Source organism: Coregonus clupeaformis, chromosome 5, assembly GCF_020615455.1.
Source record: "Coregonus clupeaformis isolate EN_2021a chromosome 5, ASM2061545v1, whole genome shotgun sequence".
Taxonomy (NCBI): Eukaryota; Metazoa; Chordata; class Actinopteri; order Salmoniformes; family Salmonidae; genus Coregonus; species Coregonus clupeaformis.
The window spans coordinates 20,260,837-20,276,354 of NC_059196.1; the positions used below are offsets into that span (position 1 = coordinate 20,260,837).

Genomic DNA, 15,518 nt, shown 5'->3' on the forward strand with positions numbered 1-15,518 from the left:
CATTAATACCCTGTGGAGACTATAAACCTGTAACTCTCAACCTCTCTCCCTTTCTCTCTCTCTCCTTTGCAGGGAGTCGTAGCAGCGGGTCCAACCGCAGTGGCAGTAAGAAGGAAGTGGCTGCTGGGGGGGCAGGCGGTGGCGAGTCCAAGTCGACAGGAAGCGGCAGCGAATCGGAGCTGAGGAGGGAGAAGGCCCCCAGTGAGCGCTTAGTGGCGGCGCCCCCTAGTGAGCACAGCATGCACAGCACGTACAGCATGGCCCAAAGTGTCAACAGCACCCACTCCCACAGAGGTAGCCTGGTGTACGGACCCCCCGGCCTGCCGGCCCAGCCCCCGCCCTCCCTCCCCACCACGGCCCCCCCTGGGTCGACCCCGGGCCGAGACCTAGCCTCCGTGCCCCCCGAACTCACCGCCTCACGCCAATCGTTCCACATGGCCATGGGCAACCCCAGCGAGTTCTTTGTCGATGTCATGTGATGTGTGCGTTAGGTGATCCAGAGGGCGGATCCTCACTGCAGCTGTTCAGAACTTACTGTTACGGAGAGAAATAAGGTGGTGGTGGAGGAGGAGGAAAGGAGATAGAGGCTAAGAGAAAGACAGGTGGTGCTGAGAGGAACGTGGGTGTAACTGCATAGCTCTCCTTCTGTCTGTCTGTCCCCAGTCCTATGGCACCTGTACTTTCTTCAGTGAAGAACATCGGAGTAGATTTGTTATGCAGCTCTCTCTCCTTGATCCCAATTAAATATACTATTTTGTTAATATGTTATTTTCCACATCAGTTTGTGTGTATATGAGTCAGTCAATATGTGGTTGGAATTGAATGTTTTCTTTTTGTCATTTTCTCCTTCTTATTCTATACTGTGGACAGGGTCGTGTAATGGTTTTAAAACGTTTAGCAACTGGAAACGAAAATGAGCATTTCTTATTGGAGAAATATGTTCAAGTAGTCCCTCCGTTTGTCTATTTTATTCAGTTTGGTGCCTAATGAACATGACCCAGGTCCCAGGACTGTGTTAAGGATGTTGGTGTTTCTCTCTGTGAGTCTTCTCTGCGCTGCAGTGGGGCGAAACGGAATGTTCACTCAAATGAACGTCTGAAAGAAAACATAGAAAATAAAACTGTCTGTTCTTTTTGTATCTTTCCATATTGAGTTTCTCCTCAAAAGCTATCTGTAGACAGGGAGAGAGATGGAGAAGGGTAGCGAGCATAGATGAAAAGGAATTAAGAGGGATAGACATGTTTCAACATTATTTTGAGAACTGATCACGTTTCTGTCCAAATTCCAATCAAAGCGAATATGTACTGCAGGTCGCGAACTAGTCGGCTACAAGCCCATGCATATAGATATACATTTGTTAGGTCTATCATATCTGACAGATGTAATGGTACTTCTCGTGGTCCTCTGTAGCTCAGCTGGTAGAGCACGGCGCTTGTAACGCCAAGGTAGTGGGTTCGATCCCCGGGCCCACCCATACACCAAAAAAAGTAATAAATGTATGCACACATGACTAAGTCGCTTTGGATAAAAGCGTCTGCTAAATGGCTTATTATTATCATTGCTGTACACTCAGTAGCAGCCATGTTAATTACAGTTGAAGTCGGAAGTTTACATACACCTTAGCCAAATACATTTAAACTCAGTTGTTTACAATTCCTGACATTTAATCCTAGTAAAGATTCCCTGTCTTAGGTCAGTTAGGATCACCACTTTATTTTAAGAATGTGAAATGTCAGAATAATAGTAGAGAGAATGATTTATTTCAGCTTTTATTTCTTTCATCACATTCCCGGTGGGTCAGAAGTTTACATACACTCAATTAGTATTTGGTAGCATTGCCTTTAAATTGTTTAACTTGGGTCAAACGTTTCGGGTAGCCTTCCACAAGCTTTCCACAATAAGTTGGGTGAATTTTGGCCCATTCCTCCTGACGTAGCTGGTGTAACTGAGTCAGGTTTGTAGGCCTCCTTGCTCGCACACACTTTTTCAGTTCTGCCCACACATTTTCTATAGGATTGAGGTCAGGGCTTTGTGATGGCCACTCCAATACCTTGACTTTGTTGTCCTTAAGACATTTTGCCACAACTTTGGAAGTATGCTTGGGGTCATTGTCCATTTGGAAGACCCATTTGCGACCAAGCTTTAACTTCCTGACTGATGTCTTGAGATGTTGCTTCAATATATCCACATAATTTTCCTTCCTCATGATGCCATCTATTTTGTGAAGTGCACCAGTCCCTCCTGCAGCAAAGCACCCCCACAGCATGATGCTGCCACTCCCATGCTTCACGGTTGGGATGGTATTCTTTGGCTTGCAAGCAACCCCCTTTTTCCTCCAAACTTAACAATGGTCATTATGGCCAAACAGTTCTATTTTTGTTTCATCAGACCAGAGATTTTGTACGTTTGCCCACTGACAAAGACATGATCAGTCTATAATTTTAATGGTAGGTTTATTTGAACAGTGGGAGACAGAATAGCAAAATCCAGAAAAACGCATGTCAAAAATGTTATAAATTGATTTGCATTTTAATGAGGGAAATAAGTATTTGACCCCTCTGCAAAACATGACTTAGTACTTGGTGGCAAAACCCTTGTTGGCAAACACAGAGGTCAGACGTTTCTTGTAGTTGGCCACCAGGTTTGCACACATCTCAGGAGGGATTTTGTTCCACTCCTCTTTGCAGATCTTCTCCAAGTCATTAAGGATTCGAGGCTGACGTTTGGCAACTCGAACCTTGAGCTCCCTCCACATATTTTCTATGGGATTAAGGTCTGGAGACTGGCTAGGCCACTCCAGGACCTTAATGTGCTTCTTCTTGAGCCACTCCTTTGTGCCTTGGCCGTGTGTCATCGTCCCTTTGATGCTGTGAAGTTGTCCTGTCCCCTTAGCAGAAAAATAGGCAGCATTCCTCCTCCTCCAAACACGGCGAGTTGAGTTGATGCCAAAGAGCTCGATTTTGGTCTCATCTGACCACAACACTTTCACCCAGTTCTCCTCTGAATCATTCAGATGTTAATTGGCAAACTTCAGACAGCCCTGTATATGTGCTTTCTTGAGCAGGGGGACCTTGTGGGCGCTGCAGGATTTCAGTCCTTCACGGCGTAGTGTGTTACCAATTGTTTTCTTGGTGACTATGGTCCCAGGTGCCTTGAGATCATTGACAAGATCCTCACCGTTCTCATGATCATTGCAACTCTATGAGGTGAGATCTTGCATGGAGCCCCAGGCCGAAGGAGATTGACAGTTCTTTTGTGTTTTTTCCATTTGCGAATAATCGCACCAACTGTTGTCACCTTCTCACCAAGCTGCTTGGCGATGGTCTTGTAGCCCATTCCAGCCTTGTGTAGGTCTACAATCTTGTCCCTGCCATCCTTGGAGAGCTCTTTGGTCTTGGCCGTGGTGGAGAGTTTGGAATCTGATTGATTGATTGCTTCTGTGGACAGGTGTCTTTTATACAGGTAACAAGCTGAGATTAGGAGCACTCCCTTTAAGAGTGTGCTCCTAATCTCAGCTCGTTACCTGTATAAAAGACACCTGGGAGCCAGAAATCTTTCTGATTGAGAGGGGGTCAAATACTTATTTCCCTCATTAAAATGCAAATCAATTTATAACATTTTTGACATGCGTTTTTCTGGATTTTGTTGTTGTTATTCTGTCTCTCACTGTTCAAATAAACCTACCATTAAAATTATAGACTGATAATTTCTTTGTCAGTGGGCAAACGTACAAAATCAGCAGGGGATCAAATACTTTTTTCCTTCACTGTATTTCTCCAAAAAGTACAATCTTTGTCCCCATGTGCAGTTGCAAACCGTAGTCTGGCTTTTTTATGGCGGTTTTGGAGCAGTGGCTTCTTCCTTGCTGAGCGGCCTTTCAGGTTATGTCGATATAGGACTCGTTTTACTGTGGATATAGATACTTTTGTACCTGTTTCCTCCAGCATCTTCACAAGGTCCTTTGCTGTTGTTCTGGGATTGATTTTCACTTTTCGCACCAAAGTACGTTAATCTCTAGGAGACAGAACGCGTCTCCTTCCTGAGCGTTATGACGGCTGCGCGGTCCCATGGTGTTTATACTTGCGTACTATTGTTTGTACAGATGAACGTGATACCTTGAGGCATTTGGAAATTGCTCCCAAGGATGAACCAGACTTGTGGAGGTCTACAATATTCTTTCTGAGGTCTTGGCTGATTTCTTTTGATTTTCCCATGATGTCAAGCAAAGAGGCACTGAGTTTGAAGGTAGGCCTTGAAATACATCCACAGGTACACCTCCAATTGACTCAAATGATGTCAATTAGCCTATCAGAAGCTTCTAAAGCCATGACATCATTTTCTGGAATTTTCCAAGCTGTTTAAAGGCACAGTCAACTTAGTGCATGTAAACTTCTGACCCACTAGAATTGTGATACAGTGAATTATAAGTGAAATAATCTGTCTGTAAACAATTGTTGGAAAAATTACTTGTGTCATGCACAAAGTAGATGTCCTAACCGACTTGCCAAAACGATAGTTTGTTAACAAGAAATTTGTGGAGTGGTTGAACAACGAGTTTTAATGACTCCAACCTATGTGTATGTAAACTTCCGACTTCAACTGTATGATCATAATCTCAGATAACGCTCTAACTAATCAGTGCAATCAATACTGGAAGATGAAGAGTATACAAGCTGAACCTTGCACCAATATATTACACGACACCAGGGTTGGAGTCAATTCCATTTCAATTCAGCAAGTAAACTGAAATCAAATCTCCTCTATGAGGAAGAAATGGGAATTGGAATTTCAATTTACTTCCTGAATTGACCCCATCACCCCAACACTGCATGACACAGGGACATTTTGTGACATCCAGCATTTTAGTAAAGGAAAGTTGAGAAGCCTTATGTTGCCCCCATCTCTTTCTCCATATCTCTCAGTACATTACAATATGTTAGTCTTTTTCATCATTAACATCAACATTCTGTATAATTTACTGTATTAACGTCTCCTACCTTGTAAACCTTTAATTTCTCATGCGAAAAACATTTTTATTTTTATTTATAAACATAGTTTTATTGCCTAAACAAGAACATGTTGTGTGGTTTGTCATTTCTGGAGGTAATGTTACTACGCTGCTGGTGTTTCATATTTTGTGGTTAACATTCAGGCTGTGTCCCAAATGGCAGTCCATTCCCTATATAGTGCACTACTTTGACCTGAGCCATTTGGCATGAACCCCCAGTGTTTAAAGTGGGTCTCTTCTGAGAACTGGCACTTTTCATGCTCTACTGCTTATGATATACTGCTTGAGTACCGGCACCTCTTATACAATACTGGCTATAAAATACGAACACTGGCACAGTTAAATTATAGTGAGTAGTACCGGCACCTTGTCCATTCCACTACAAGCACTGGTAACAATCCAGGTATTTGCCGCATAGAGAGGCATGATTGGTGACCAGTATTCTGAATTCCATTTCGAGCCCTATTGTTACCCACTGGGCATACTACTTCATTTCAACGTGGATAATTGGTTGAGACGTTGATCAATGACATTATAACCTGCACTGAGTGTACAAAACATTAGGAACACCTGCTCTTTCCATGACATATGCCCTATTCGGACGGGATACGTTTTACTGGGGAGCTCAGGTAATGTAATTATGTGCGCAAGCACAAATCGCCACATCTGTGATTTTATTCCTGTCCGAATCTGCCATGTCAGTAATTTTTATTTTATACCCTGACAGCTTGGCTGTCAAAACATTGGTCATTAAATTACGTCAGTTAGTTAAATGTCTGCATAGGTTACAGTTCATGGTTCTTATTGATATGCATTATTTAGACTTTTACCGAACTGAAGGCCATTAGGCCAATATAAGGTTATCCCTAGACGTGAAATATCTTCACGACTAGAAGAGCCTCCAGGCTTCCATCATAACGGTCAATTTTGAATGAGGAAAAAAATGAATTACAGGGGCAGATTGGTAAAAACTAATCCCGTCCGAATCATCCACTGGAAAAACTGACATGCTGGTGTAACAATTACATTTTACCTTTATTTAACTAGGCAAGTCAGTTAAGAACAAATTCTTATTTACAATGACGGCCTACACCGGCCAAACCCGGACGACGCTGGGCCAATTGTGCGCCGCCCTATGGGACTCCCAATCACGGCCGGTTATGATACAGCCTGGAATCGAACCAGGGGGTCTGTAGTGACGTCTCAAGCATTGAGATGCAGTGCCTTAGACCGCTGCGCCACCGATGTTCTATAGCAATACTAGTCCCATGCGAATAGGGCTACACTGACCAGGTGAATCCAGGTGATGTCACTTGTTAAATCCACTTCAAATCAGTGTAGACGTGCCATTCAGTGGATGAATGGGCAAGACAAAAGATTGAAGTCACTTTGAACGGGGTATGGTAGTAGGTACAAGGCGCACCGGTTTGAGTGTGTCAAGAACTGCAACGCTGCTGAGTTTTTCACACTCAACAGTTTCCTGTGTGTATCAAGAATGGTCCACCACCCAAAGGACATCCAACCAACTTGACACAACTGTGGAAAGCATTGGAGTCAACATTGACCAGCATCCCTGTGGAATGCTTTTGACACCTTGTGGAGTCCATGCCCTGACGAATTGAGGCTGTTCTGAGGGCAAAAGGGGGTGCAACTCAATATTAGGATGGTGTTCCTAATGTTTTGTACACTGTATATTCACCCACTCAAAAAGACAGCCAAAAGTTAGTTGAATTTCCAATGTGTGTTCACTATGCTTTCAATCATTTAAAAGCACGGAAAAGTTCAAATGGGAATACAATGTCAGATATTTTGTTTATTTATACAACAGATTATGTTATCACTGTGCTTCATCTAATAGCAGAACCAAATGACCTGAATTGTAGTTGAGATTACATTAGAAGTACATGGTGCAAGTGATCAATGCCGTTCGAGATTCTGTCCAGATTATTACAGCAATTGTGAAGATCTCCATAGACCTGCAACGACATATGCATATACTATCTTGAACATGCACGCTTTACACGATTACATAAGACATTTATAGTTACACTAACCTCAAAATGTGGCCATGGATGTGTTACTAATTTTAAGGTAGAATGTGATTAGTTTGTAAGATAACTTTAAGCTATTTACTGTATTACTAAAGTAATATTGAATTGTGTTTGGTTGACAATGCAACCAAATATCAATATTTAAAGGAGATGTACATTGGGGAAAAAAAGTATTTAGTCAGCCACCAATTGTGCAAGTTCTCCCACTTAAAAAGATGAGAGATGCCTGTAATTTTCATCATAGGTACACGTCAACTATAACAGACAAATTGAGAAAAATGAATTTTTAATGAATTTATTTGCATAATATGGTGGAAAATAAGTATTTGGTCAATAACAAAAGTTTCTCAATACTTTGTTATATACCCTTTGTTGGCAATGACACAGGTCAAACGTTTTCTGTAAGTCTTCACAAGGTTTTCACACACTGTTGCTGGTATTTTGGCCCATTCCTCCATGCAGATCTCCTCTAGAGCAGTGATGCTTTGGGGCTGTCGCTGGGCAACACGGACTTTCAACTCCCTCCAAAGATTTTCTATGGGGTTGAGATCTGGAGACTGGCTAGGCCACTCCAGGACCTTGAAATGCTTCTTACGAAGCCACTCCTTCGTTGCCCGGGCGGTGTGTTTGGGATCATTGTCATGCTGAAAGACCCAGCCACGTTTCATCTTCAATGCCCTTGCTGATGGAAGGAGGTTTTCACTCAAAATCTCACGATACATGGCCCCATTCATTCTTTCCTTTACACGGATCAGTCGTCCTGGTCCCTTTGCAGAAAAACAGCCCCAAAACATGATGTTTCCACCCCCATGCTTCACAGTAGGTATGGTGTTCTTTGGATGCAACTCAGCATTCTTTGTCCTCCAAACACGACGAGTTGAGTTTTTACCAAAAAGTTCTATTTTGGTTTCATCTGACCATATGACATTCTCCCAATCCTCTTCTGGATCATCCAAATGCACTCTAGCAAACTTCAGACGGACCTGGACATGTACTGGCTTAAGCAGGGGGACACGTCTGGCACTGCAGGATTTGAGTCCCTGGCGGCGTAGTGTGTTACTGATGGTAGGCTTTGTTACTTTGGTCCCAGCTCTCTGCAGGTCATTCACTAGGTCCCCCCCGTGTGGTTCTGGGATTTTTGCTCACCGTTCTTGTGATCATTTTGACCCCACGGGGTGAGATCTTGCGTGGAGCCCCAGATCGAGGGAGATTATCAGTGGTCTTGTATGTCTTCCATTTCCTAATAATTGCTCCCACAGTTGATTTCTTCAAACCAAGCTGCTTACCTATTGCAGATTCAGTCTTCCCAGCCTGGTGCAGGTCTACAATTTTGTTTCTGGTGTCCTTTGACAGCTCTTTGGTCTTGGCCATAGTGGAGTTTTGGAGTGTGACTGTTTGAGGTTGTGGACAGGTGTCTTTTATACTGACAACAAGTTCAAACAGGTGCCATTAATACAGGTAACGAGTGGAGGACAGAGGAGCCTCTTAAAGAAGAAGTTACAGGTCTGTGAGAGCCAGAAATCTTGCTTGTTTGTAGGTGACCAAATACTTATTTTCCACCATAATTTGCAAATAAATTCATTAAAAATCCTACAATGTGATTTTCTGGATTTTTTTCTTCTCAATTTGTCTGTCATAGTTGACGTGTACCTATGATGAAAATTACAGGCCTCTCTCATCTTTTTAAGTGGGAGAACTTGCACAATTGGTGGCTGACTAAATACTTTTTTCCCCCACTGTATCTACTGCTTGGATATCTGTGCCACTGACTTAGTCTGGCTTTAATTCAACTTTGTCAACAAATAAAACATTGATAGGCTATGTTGGATTCACATCTCAATCTCAACCAAAAAACGTTAGAATGCACTTTAAATAGAGTTTGATTTCATTTAGTCCTATTCTTTAACTTTGATGTTTGGTTGATATGGAGACGTGAATCCAACATATGAATAAATACTTTTTTTGACAAACTGGAATTAAAGCCAGACTATGTCAGTGGGACAGATGGAACTATCCAAGCAGAATATACATCTCCTTCAAATGTTGATATTTGGTTGGATTTACAACCAAACACAATTAGGGCTGTGGCAGTCATGAAATTTCATCAGCCGGTGATTGTCAAGCAAATAACTGCCGGTCTCACGGTAATTGACCGTCAATTAACATAAACACATTTAGAATCTCCTGGCTTCCACGCATAGCCTACCATCCACTGATGCAGACCTTTGGAACATCTACCTTTTTACAAATCTAATAAATCCATGTAATATAGCCTACACAATCACAATAAATCCATTATTTATTTTAGACAGGCCTAAAGAAACATGATATGATGAAAATATAGTATATTCAGGAAGAACAGAATAGCATACTCTGAGTTGTCCTTATGTTAGACCCTGATCTGGATATGCCATATGGCTGTGGGCTACACTAGTTCATTTAGCAGACAAGATTTGCTTAGAATTCTGTGGCATTATTTTTTATTATTTTATAGTATGAATTGAACATAGCTTAATAAAATAGAAACTATATTTTCTCCAAACGATTTCAAAGGAAGTGCGCACATGCGGCTATTCTGTGTTCAGCGGTTAACAAAGAAACTGGTCCTCCTATATGCTTAATTTAGAGTTATGTAACTTTAGTTGTGATACAAACTTTGGGCTATATATTTTTATGTTTAATACATTCTAAGGTTGCATGATGGGACTCTAATGAGGATTTGAAAAAAGTTGCACGATGCACACACTTCATCAGTCTCTCATTCACAATTTGACAAGCACTTGATAATATTCTCACCAGGCCTCAAATTTCCAGGTGGCATCCCCCTTGTGTGGCTGTAATGCCCCCTAAAAAATCCATGCCCTCCATTCGTTATTTACAGCGCATTCGGAAAGTATTCAGACCCATTGACTTTTTCCACATTTTGTTACGTTACAGCCTTATTCTAAAATTGATTAAATAGTTTTTTCCCCTCATCAATCTACAGTACAATACCCCAGTTACTGCTAACATGACCCTCATTTTCTCCAAAACACAATACAATAGAGGCACGATAATTGTCCACATGATTAAGCATGTTTTAATGTAGCAAAAATGACTAACTCATTTTTGACCAAATTAGCAGTTACTGCCTTTTTGCTTGGTAGGGCAGTGCAGTAATGTAAAGACTGAATGCGCGTGTAATTTACCCATCGCCATCTGGCTTTCGGGGGTCACCTTATTTTTTAATTGTAAAGATAAAAACAATTTTTCTAAAAACAGCCTATCACATGAATATTGCTTTAAATCAGTGCAAACGCGAGCGCTCTCGCAGTCTTTCTCTCCATCAACTCCATTCAAATTACATCCAAAACAGATAATCGTGTTCTAGATGGATATACAGTGGGGAGAACAAGTATTTGATACACTGCTGATTTTGCAGGTTTTCCTACTGTAATTTTTATCATTGTGAGAGACGGAATCTAAAACAAAAATCCAGAAAATCACATTGTATGATTTTTAAGTAAATATTTTGCATTTTATTGCGCTTATAGAGAAGGGCATTCAACAAGCACGGCACTTACACAAATTACTGATGATTGTATGAGAGAAATTGATGTAAAAAAGATTCCGGGAGCTGTTTTGTTAGACTTCAGTGCGGCTTTTGACATTATTGATCAAAGTCTGCTGCTGGAAAAATGTATGTGTTATGGCTTTACACCCCTTGCTATATTGTGGATAAAGAGTTACCTGTCTAACAGAACACAGAGGGTGTTCTTTAATGGAAGCTTATCCAACATAATCCAGGTAGAATCAGGAATTCCCCAGGGCAGCTCTCTAGGCCCCTTACTTTTTTCAATCTTTACTAATGATACGCCACTGGTTTTGAGTAAAGCCAGTGTGTCTATGTATGCGGATGACTCAACACTATGCACGTCAGCTACTACAGCAACTGAAATAACTGCAACACTTAACAAAGAGTTGCAGTTAGTTTCGGAATGGGTGGCAAGGAATAAGTTAGTCCTGAATATTTCCAAAACTAAAGCATTGTATTTGGGTCAAATCATTCACTAAACCCTAAACCTCAACTACATCTCTTAATGAATAATGTGGAAATTGAGCAAGTTGAGGTGACTAAACTGCTTGGAGAAACCCTGGATTGTAGACTGTCATGATCAAAGCATATTGATACAACAGTAGCTAAGATGGGGAGGAGTATGTCCATAATTAAGCGGTGCTCTGCCTTCTTAACAACACTATCAACAAGGCAGGTCCTACAGGCCCTAGTTTTGTCGCACCTAGACTACTGTTCAGTAGTGTGGTCAGGTGCCACAAAGAGGGACTTGGGAAAATTGCAGTCGGCTCAGAACATGGCAGCACGGCTGGCCCTTAAAAGTACACGGAGAGCTAACATTGATGACATGTATGTCAGTCTCTCCTGGCTCAGAGTGGAAGAGAGATTGACTTCATCACTGCTTGTTTTTGTGAGAGACACCCATGCATACCCCACAAGACATGCCACCAGAGGTCTGTTCACAGTCCATGTCCAGAACGGACTATGGGAGGCGCACAGTACTACATAGAGCCATGACTACATGGAACTCTATTCCACATCAGGTAACTGATGCAAGCAGTAGAATCAGATTTGAAAAAAACAGGTAAAAATACACCTTGTGGAACAGCGTGGACTGTGAAGAGACACACACACAGGCACATACACACATACATATAGACACTCACTCTACACACACGTACACATGGACTTGTATTGTAAATATGTGATAGTGGAGTAGTGGCCTGAGAGAACACACTAAATGTATTGGGTAAAGTTATGAAATATAATGTCATTAAATATTTTAAATGGTATATAACTGCCTTAATGTTGCAGGACCCCAGGAAGAATATCTGTCTTATCTCCATGTTTCTGTTCGTAATGCTTGTTACTTTCAACAAATGTACTATCAGCCATAATTTCATGTTTGTGTCAATTTGAATAATTAATGCTGTAGGTTCTAAATGTATGAAAATGAACTATGTGTCAACACCACAACATTGCGCAACCACAATATTTTGCCTTACAATATTAATCTGACTAAAATGCATCACATAATAGCTACAGTTGAAGTCGGAAGTTTACATACACCTTAGCCAAATACATTTAAACTCAGTTTTTCACAATTCCTGACATTTAATCCTAGTAAAAATTCCCTGTTTTAGGTCAGTTAGGATCACCACTTTATTTTAAGAATGTGAAATGTCAGAATAATAGTAGAGAGAATGATTTATTTAAGCTTTTATTTATTTATTTCATCACATTCCCAGTGGGTCAGAAGTTTACATACACTCAATTAGTATTTGGTAGCATTGCCTTTAAATTGTTTAACTTGGGTCAAACGTTTCGGGTAGCCTTCCACAAGCTTCCCACAATAAGTTGGGCGAATTTTGGCCCATTCCTCCTGACAGAACTGGTGTAACTGAGTCAGGTTTGTAGGCCTCCTTGCTCGCACACGCTTTTTCAGTTCTGCTCACACATTTTCTGTAGGATTGAGGTCAGGGCTTTGTAATGGCCACTCCAATACCTTGACTTTGTTGTCCTTAAGCCATTTTGCCACAACTTTGGAAGTATGCTTGGGGTCATTGTCCATATGGAAGACCCATTTGCGACCAAGCTTTAACTTCCTGACTGATGTTTTGAGATGTGGCTTCAATATATCCACATAATCTTCCTTCCTCATGATGCCATCTATTTTGTGAAGTGCACCAGTCCCTCCTGCAGCAAAGCACCCCCACAGCATGATGCTGCCACCCCCGTGCTTCACGGTTGGGATGGTGTTCTTCGGCTTGCAAGGCACCCCCTTTCTCCTCCAAACATAACGATGGTCATTATGGCCAAACAGTTCTATTTTTGTTTAATCAGACCGGAGGACATTTCTCCAAAAAGTACGATCTTTGTCCCCATGTGCAGATGCAAAACGTAGTCTGGCTTTTTTTATGGCGGTTTTGGAGCAGCGGCTTCTTCCTTGCTGAGCGGCCTTTCAGGTTCCTCGGGGTACACATCACTGACAATCTGAAATGGTCCACCCACACAGAAGGTGTGGTGAAGAAGGCGCAACAGCGCCTCTTCAACCTCAGGAGGCTGAAGAAATTCGGCTTGGCCCCTAAGACCCTCACAAACTTTTACAGATGCACAATTGAGAGCATCCTGTCGGGCTGTATCACCGCCTGGTACAGCAACTGCACTGCCCGCAATCGCAGGGCTCTCCAGAGGGTGGTGCGGTCTGCCCAATGCATCGCTGGGGGGCACACTGCCTGCCCTCCAGGACACCTACAGCACCCGATGTCACAGGAAGGCCACAAAGATCATCAAGGACATCAACCACCCGAGCCACAGCCTGTTGACCCCGCTACCATCCAGAAGGCTAGGTTAGTACAGGTGCATCAAAGCACCTGTTAATTGTTCACTACTACTCCACTGTTGGAGCTAGGAACACAAGGATTTCTCTACACCCGCAATAACCTCTGCTAAATATGTGTATGTGACCAATACAATTAGATTTGATTTGATTAGCTCGCCCATCTTGTTCATGTTGTTCCTTCTCTCTTTCTAGAAGCAATCAGTTACAAGAAAAAAACACAGATTGAGGCCTTCAATCAAACTGAGGACAGAGAAATATGTGTGCACCAGACAGGTCAAGGCTTCTTGCATGCACTGCTTTGAGATGTAAGTTACACTCTAAAAATGTTTTGGTTGTTTGGATGACCCAATTGCTGGGTTGCAGGCATTGGGTCAATAGTGGGGTTGTTTTCTGTAAGTAGCCCATACATTCATTCTTTGTAACAAATAGTTATTGCATTGCTTTAAACTAGTAGCTGCTAGTAGCACGCCCCTATCCACATCGACGGGACCACAGTGGAGAAGGTGGCGCTGACAGAATGAAACTGGTATCAACAAAATGTGTTTCACTCTATCCCATAAAACATGATATTGCTAACTATGCATAATTTAGCTAATAAAATGTTAAAGTTTATTATGAAGTTTAATTAATAAGTTAGACACTCACCAGACAACTTTGGTAGGTACTGTAGCTAGCTAGGTAGTTTGGTTTCCATTATCGAACAGATGTTGTTTCTTCTTCTTCATTGGTATAATGGCATTAGATGTGCATATCGCCACCTACTGTACGGTGGATAATAAGGATCCCAAAAAGGAAAAGATTTGGGTAAAAATAAATAAAATATCATACAAACTATCAAGAAATAAATTAACTAAACTAAATCAACCTGCTTTTCTCTAAAAAACAAATTGTAATCAGGTCCCAACACAGGCTCAGAAGCCTCCTGTGAGGGTGGGACATTTCCTAGTGACAATAGTCCTTGTAGTGCAATAGTCCAGTTGCAACATTTTCCATTCCCAGATTCTTCAATATCATACTTCTCCCATTTGCAAACATTTGACACATGACCATATCCTTTACAATTCCCACACTGTAATGGTTTGGACACAAATGCTCTCAACGCATACCTCACATATCCAATCTTAACATATTCAGGTAGTCTCCTCAAACAACAATAATATAGACAGGCTTTTCTTCTTCCTTCCATTTACCATACGGGTCAGGCGACGTGCAGTGACCAGTTCTGGGATTTTCTGACTAAGGTACTCATCATCTATAGCCAACGAGACCATCTATAACTCCTTTGGCAGGCACCCTGCTCAGAAGATTAATACATGTTACTTCTGACATGGACAATTTTGCGATCCAGTGCACGCTTCTTCTGTTCTTCATCAACACAATTAACTAAAACAAGGCCGCTTCTAGTCACCTTGATTGAATCCACCTTTCCCATTGCTTTCTTCACAGTCCTCGATATTACAAAATGGATTTCCCAAATGAATCTCCTTGTCCAAAGAACGCAGTCCAATAAGAAATAAATTATTGGACCGTTCCATTCTTTGATTTCACTATTTTCCATTAATTATCACACACTTTCAGATTCAAGCACAGTCGCCATTTCCTTCCTGACACTTCAACAGATGTTTCTAATCCCCATGATTGGTCATCAACGGTTACTGATCTTGGAACTCATGTGTTCACCAGAAATGGCTTCTGGTAAACTGTTTGCCACTAGTGGCAATAACTATTATTGTTGCCAAAGGTTTGCCGCAGATTCACCACTAGTGGCAAACGTTTGCAAACTTCTGGCAACATTTTGTGGCAAGACGTGGTATCAATAACAAGATGAAACGACCTACCTACAATTCCCCACATCGCAGTTTCTTGTCATTCTTGCTAGCAATCTGGCCATCCAGAACTACGGTACGTGTAATTAGTACACGTTAAATTGCTGCGTGCCACTCCGGCCGCCCAGAGTGGCTCGCTTGTGGTTGTGCTGGCATCATATAGCAGCACGTTCGATTGTGCGTCAAGAATTCAGCATAGCAATTTGTATGAAGGTCTGGTTATTAAATGGGTAAATAG

The 15,518-nt window shown here is 41.8% G+C and overlaps 1 protein-coding gene across 1 annotated transcript in view; it reads left to right on the plus strand.

Moving 5' to 3' along the window:
* LOC121561687 (segment polarity protein dishevelled homolog DVL-3-like) overlaps positions 1-1,136 on the plus strand; it is a 72,044-nt gene extending 70,908 nt beyond the window's left edge. The window contains exon 15 of the mRNA XM_045213312.1: positions 73-1,136. Within this exon, the coding sequence (XP_045069247.1) occupies positions 73-479 (407 nt within the window). The 3' untranslated portion in view covers positions 480-1,136. The remainder of the gene's footprint in view (positions 1-72) is intronic.
* Positions 1,137-15,518: the final 14,382 nt, after the last annotated feature.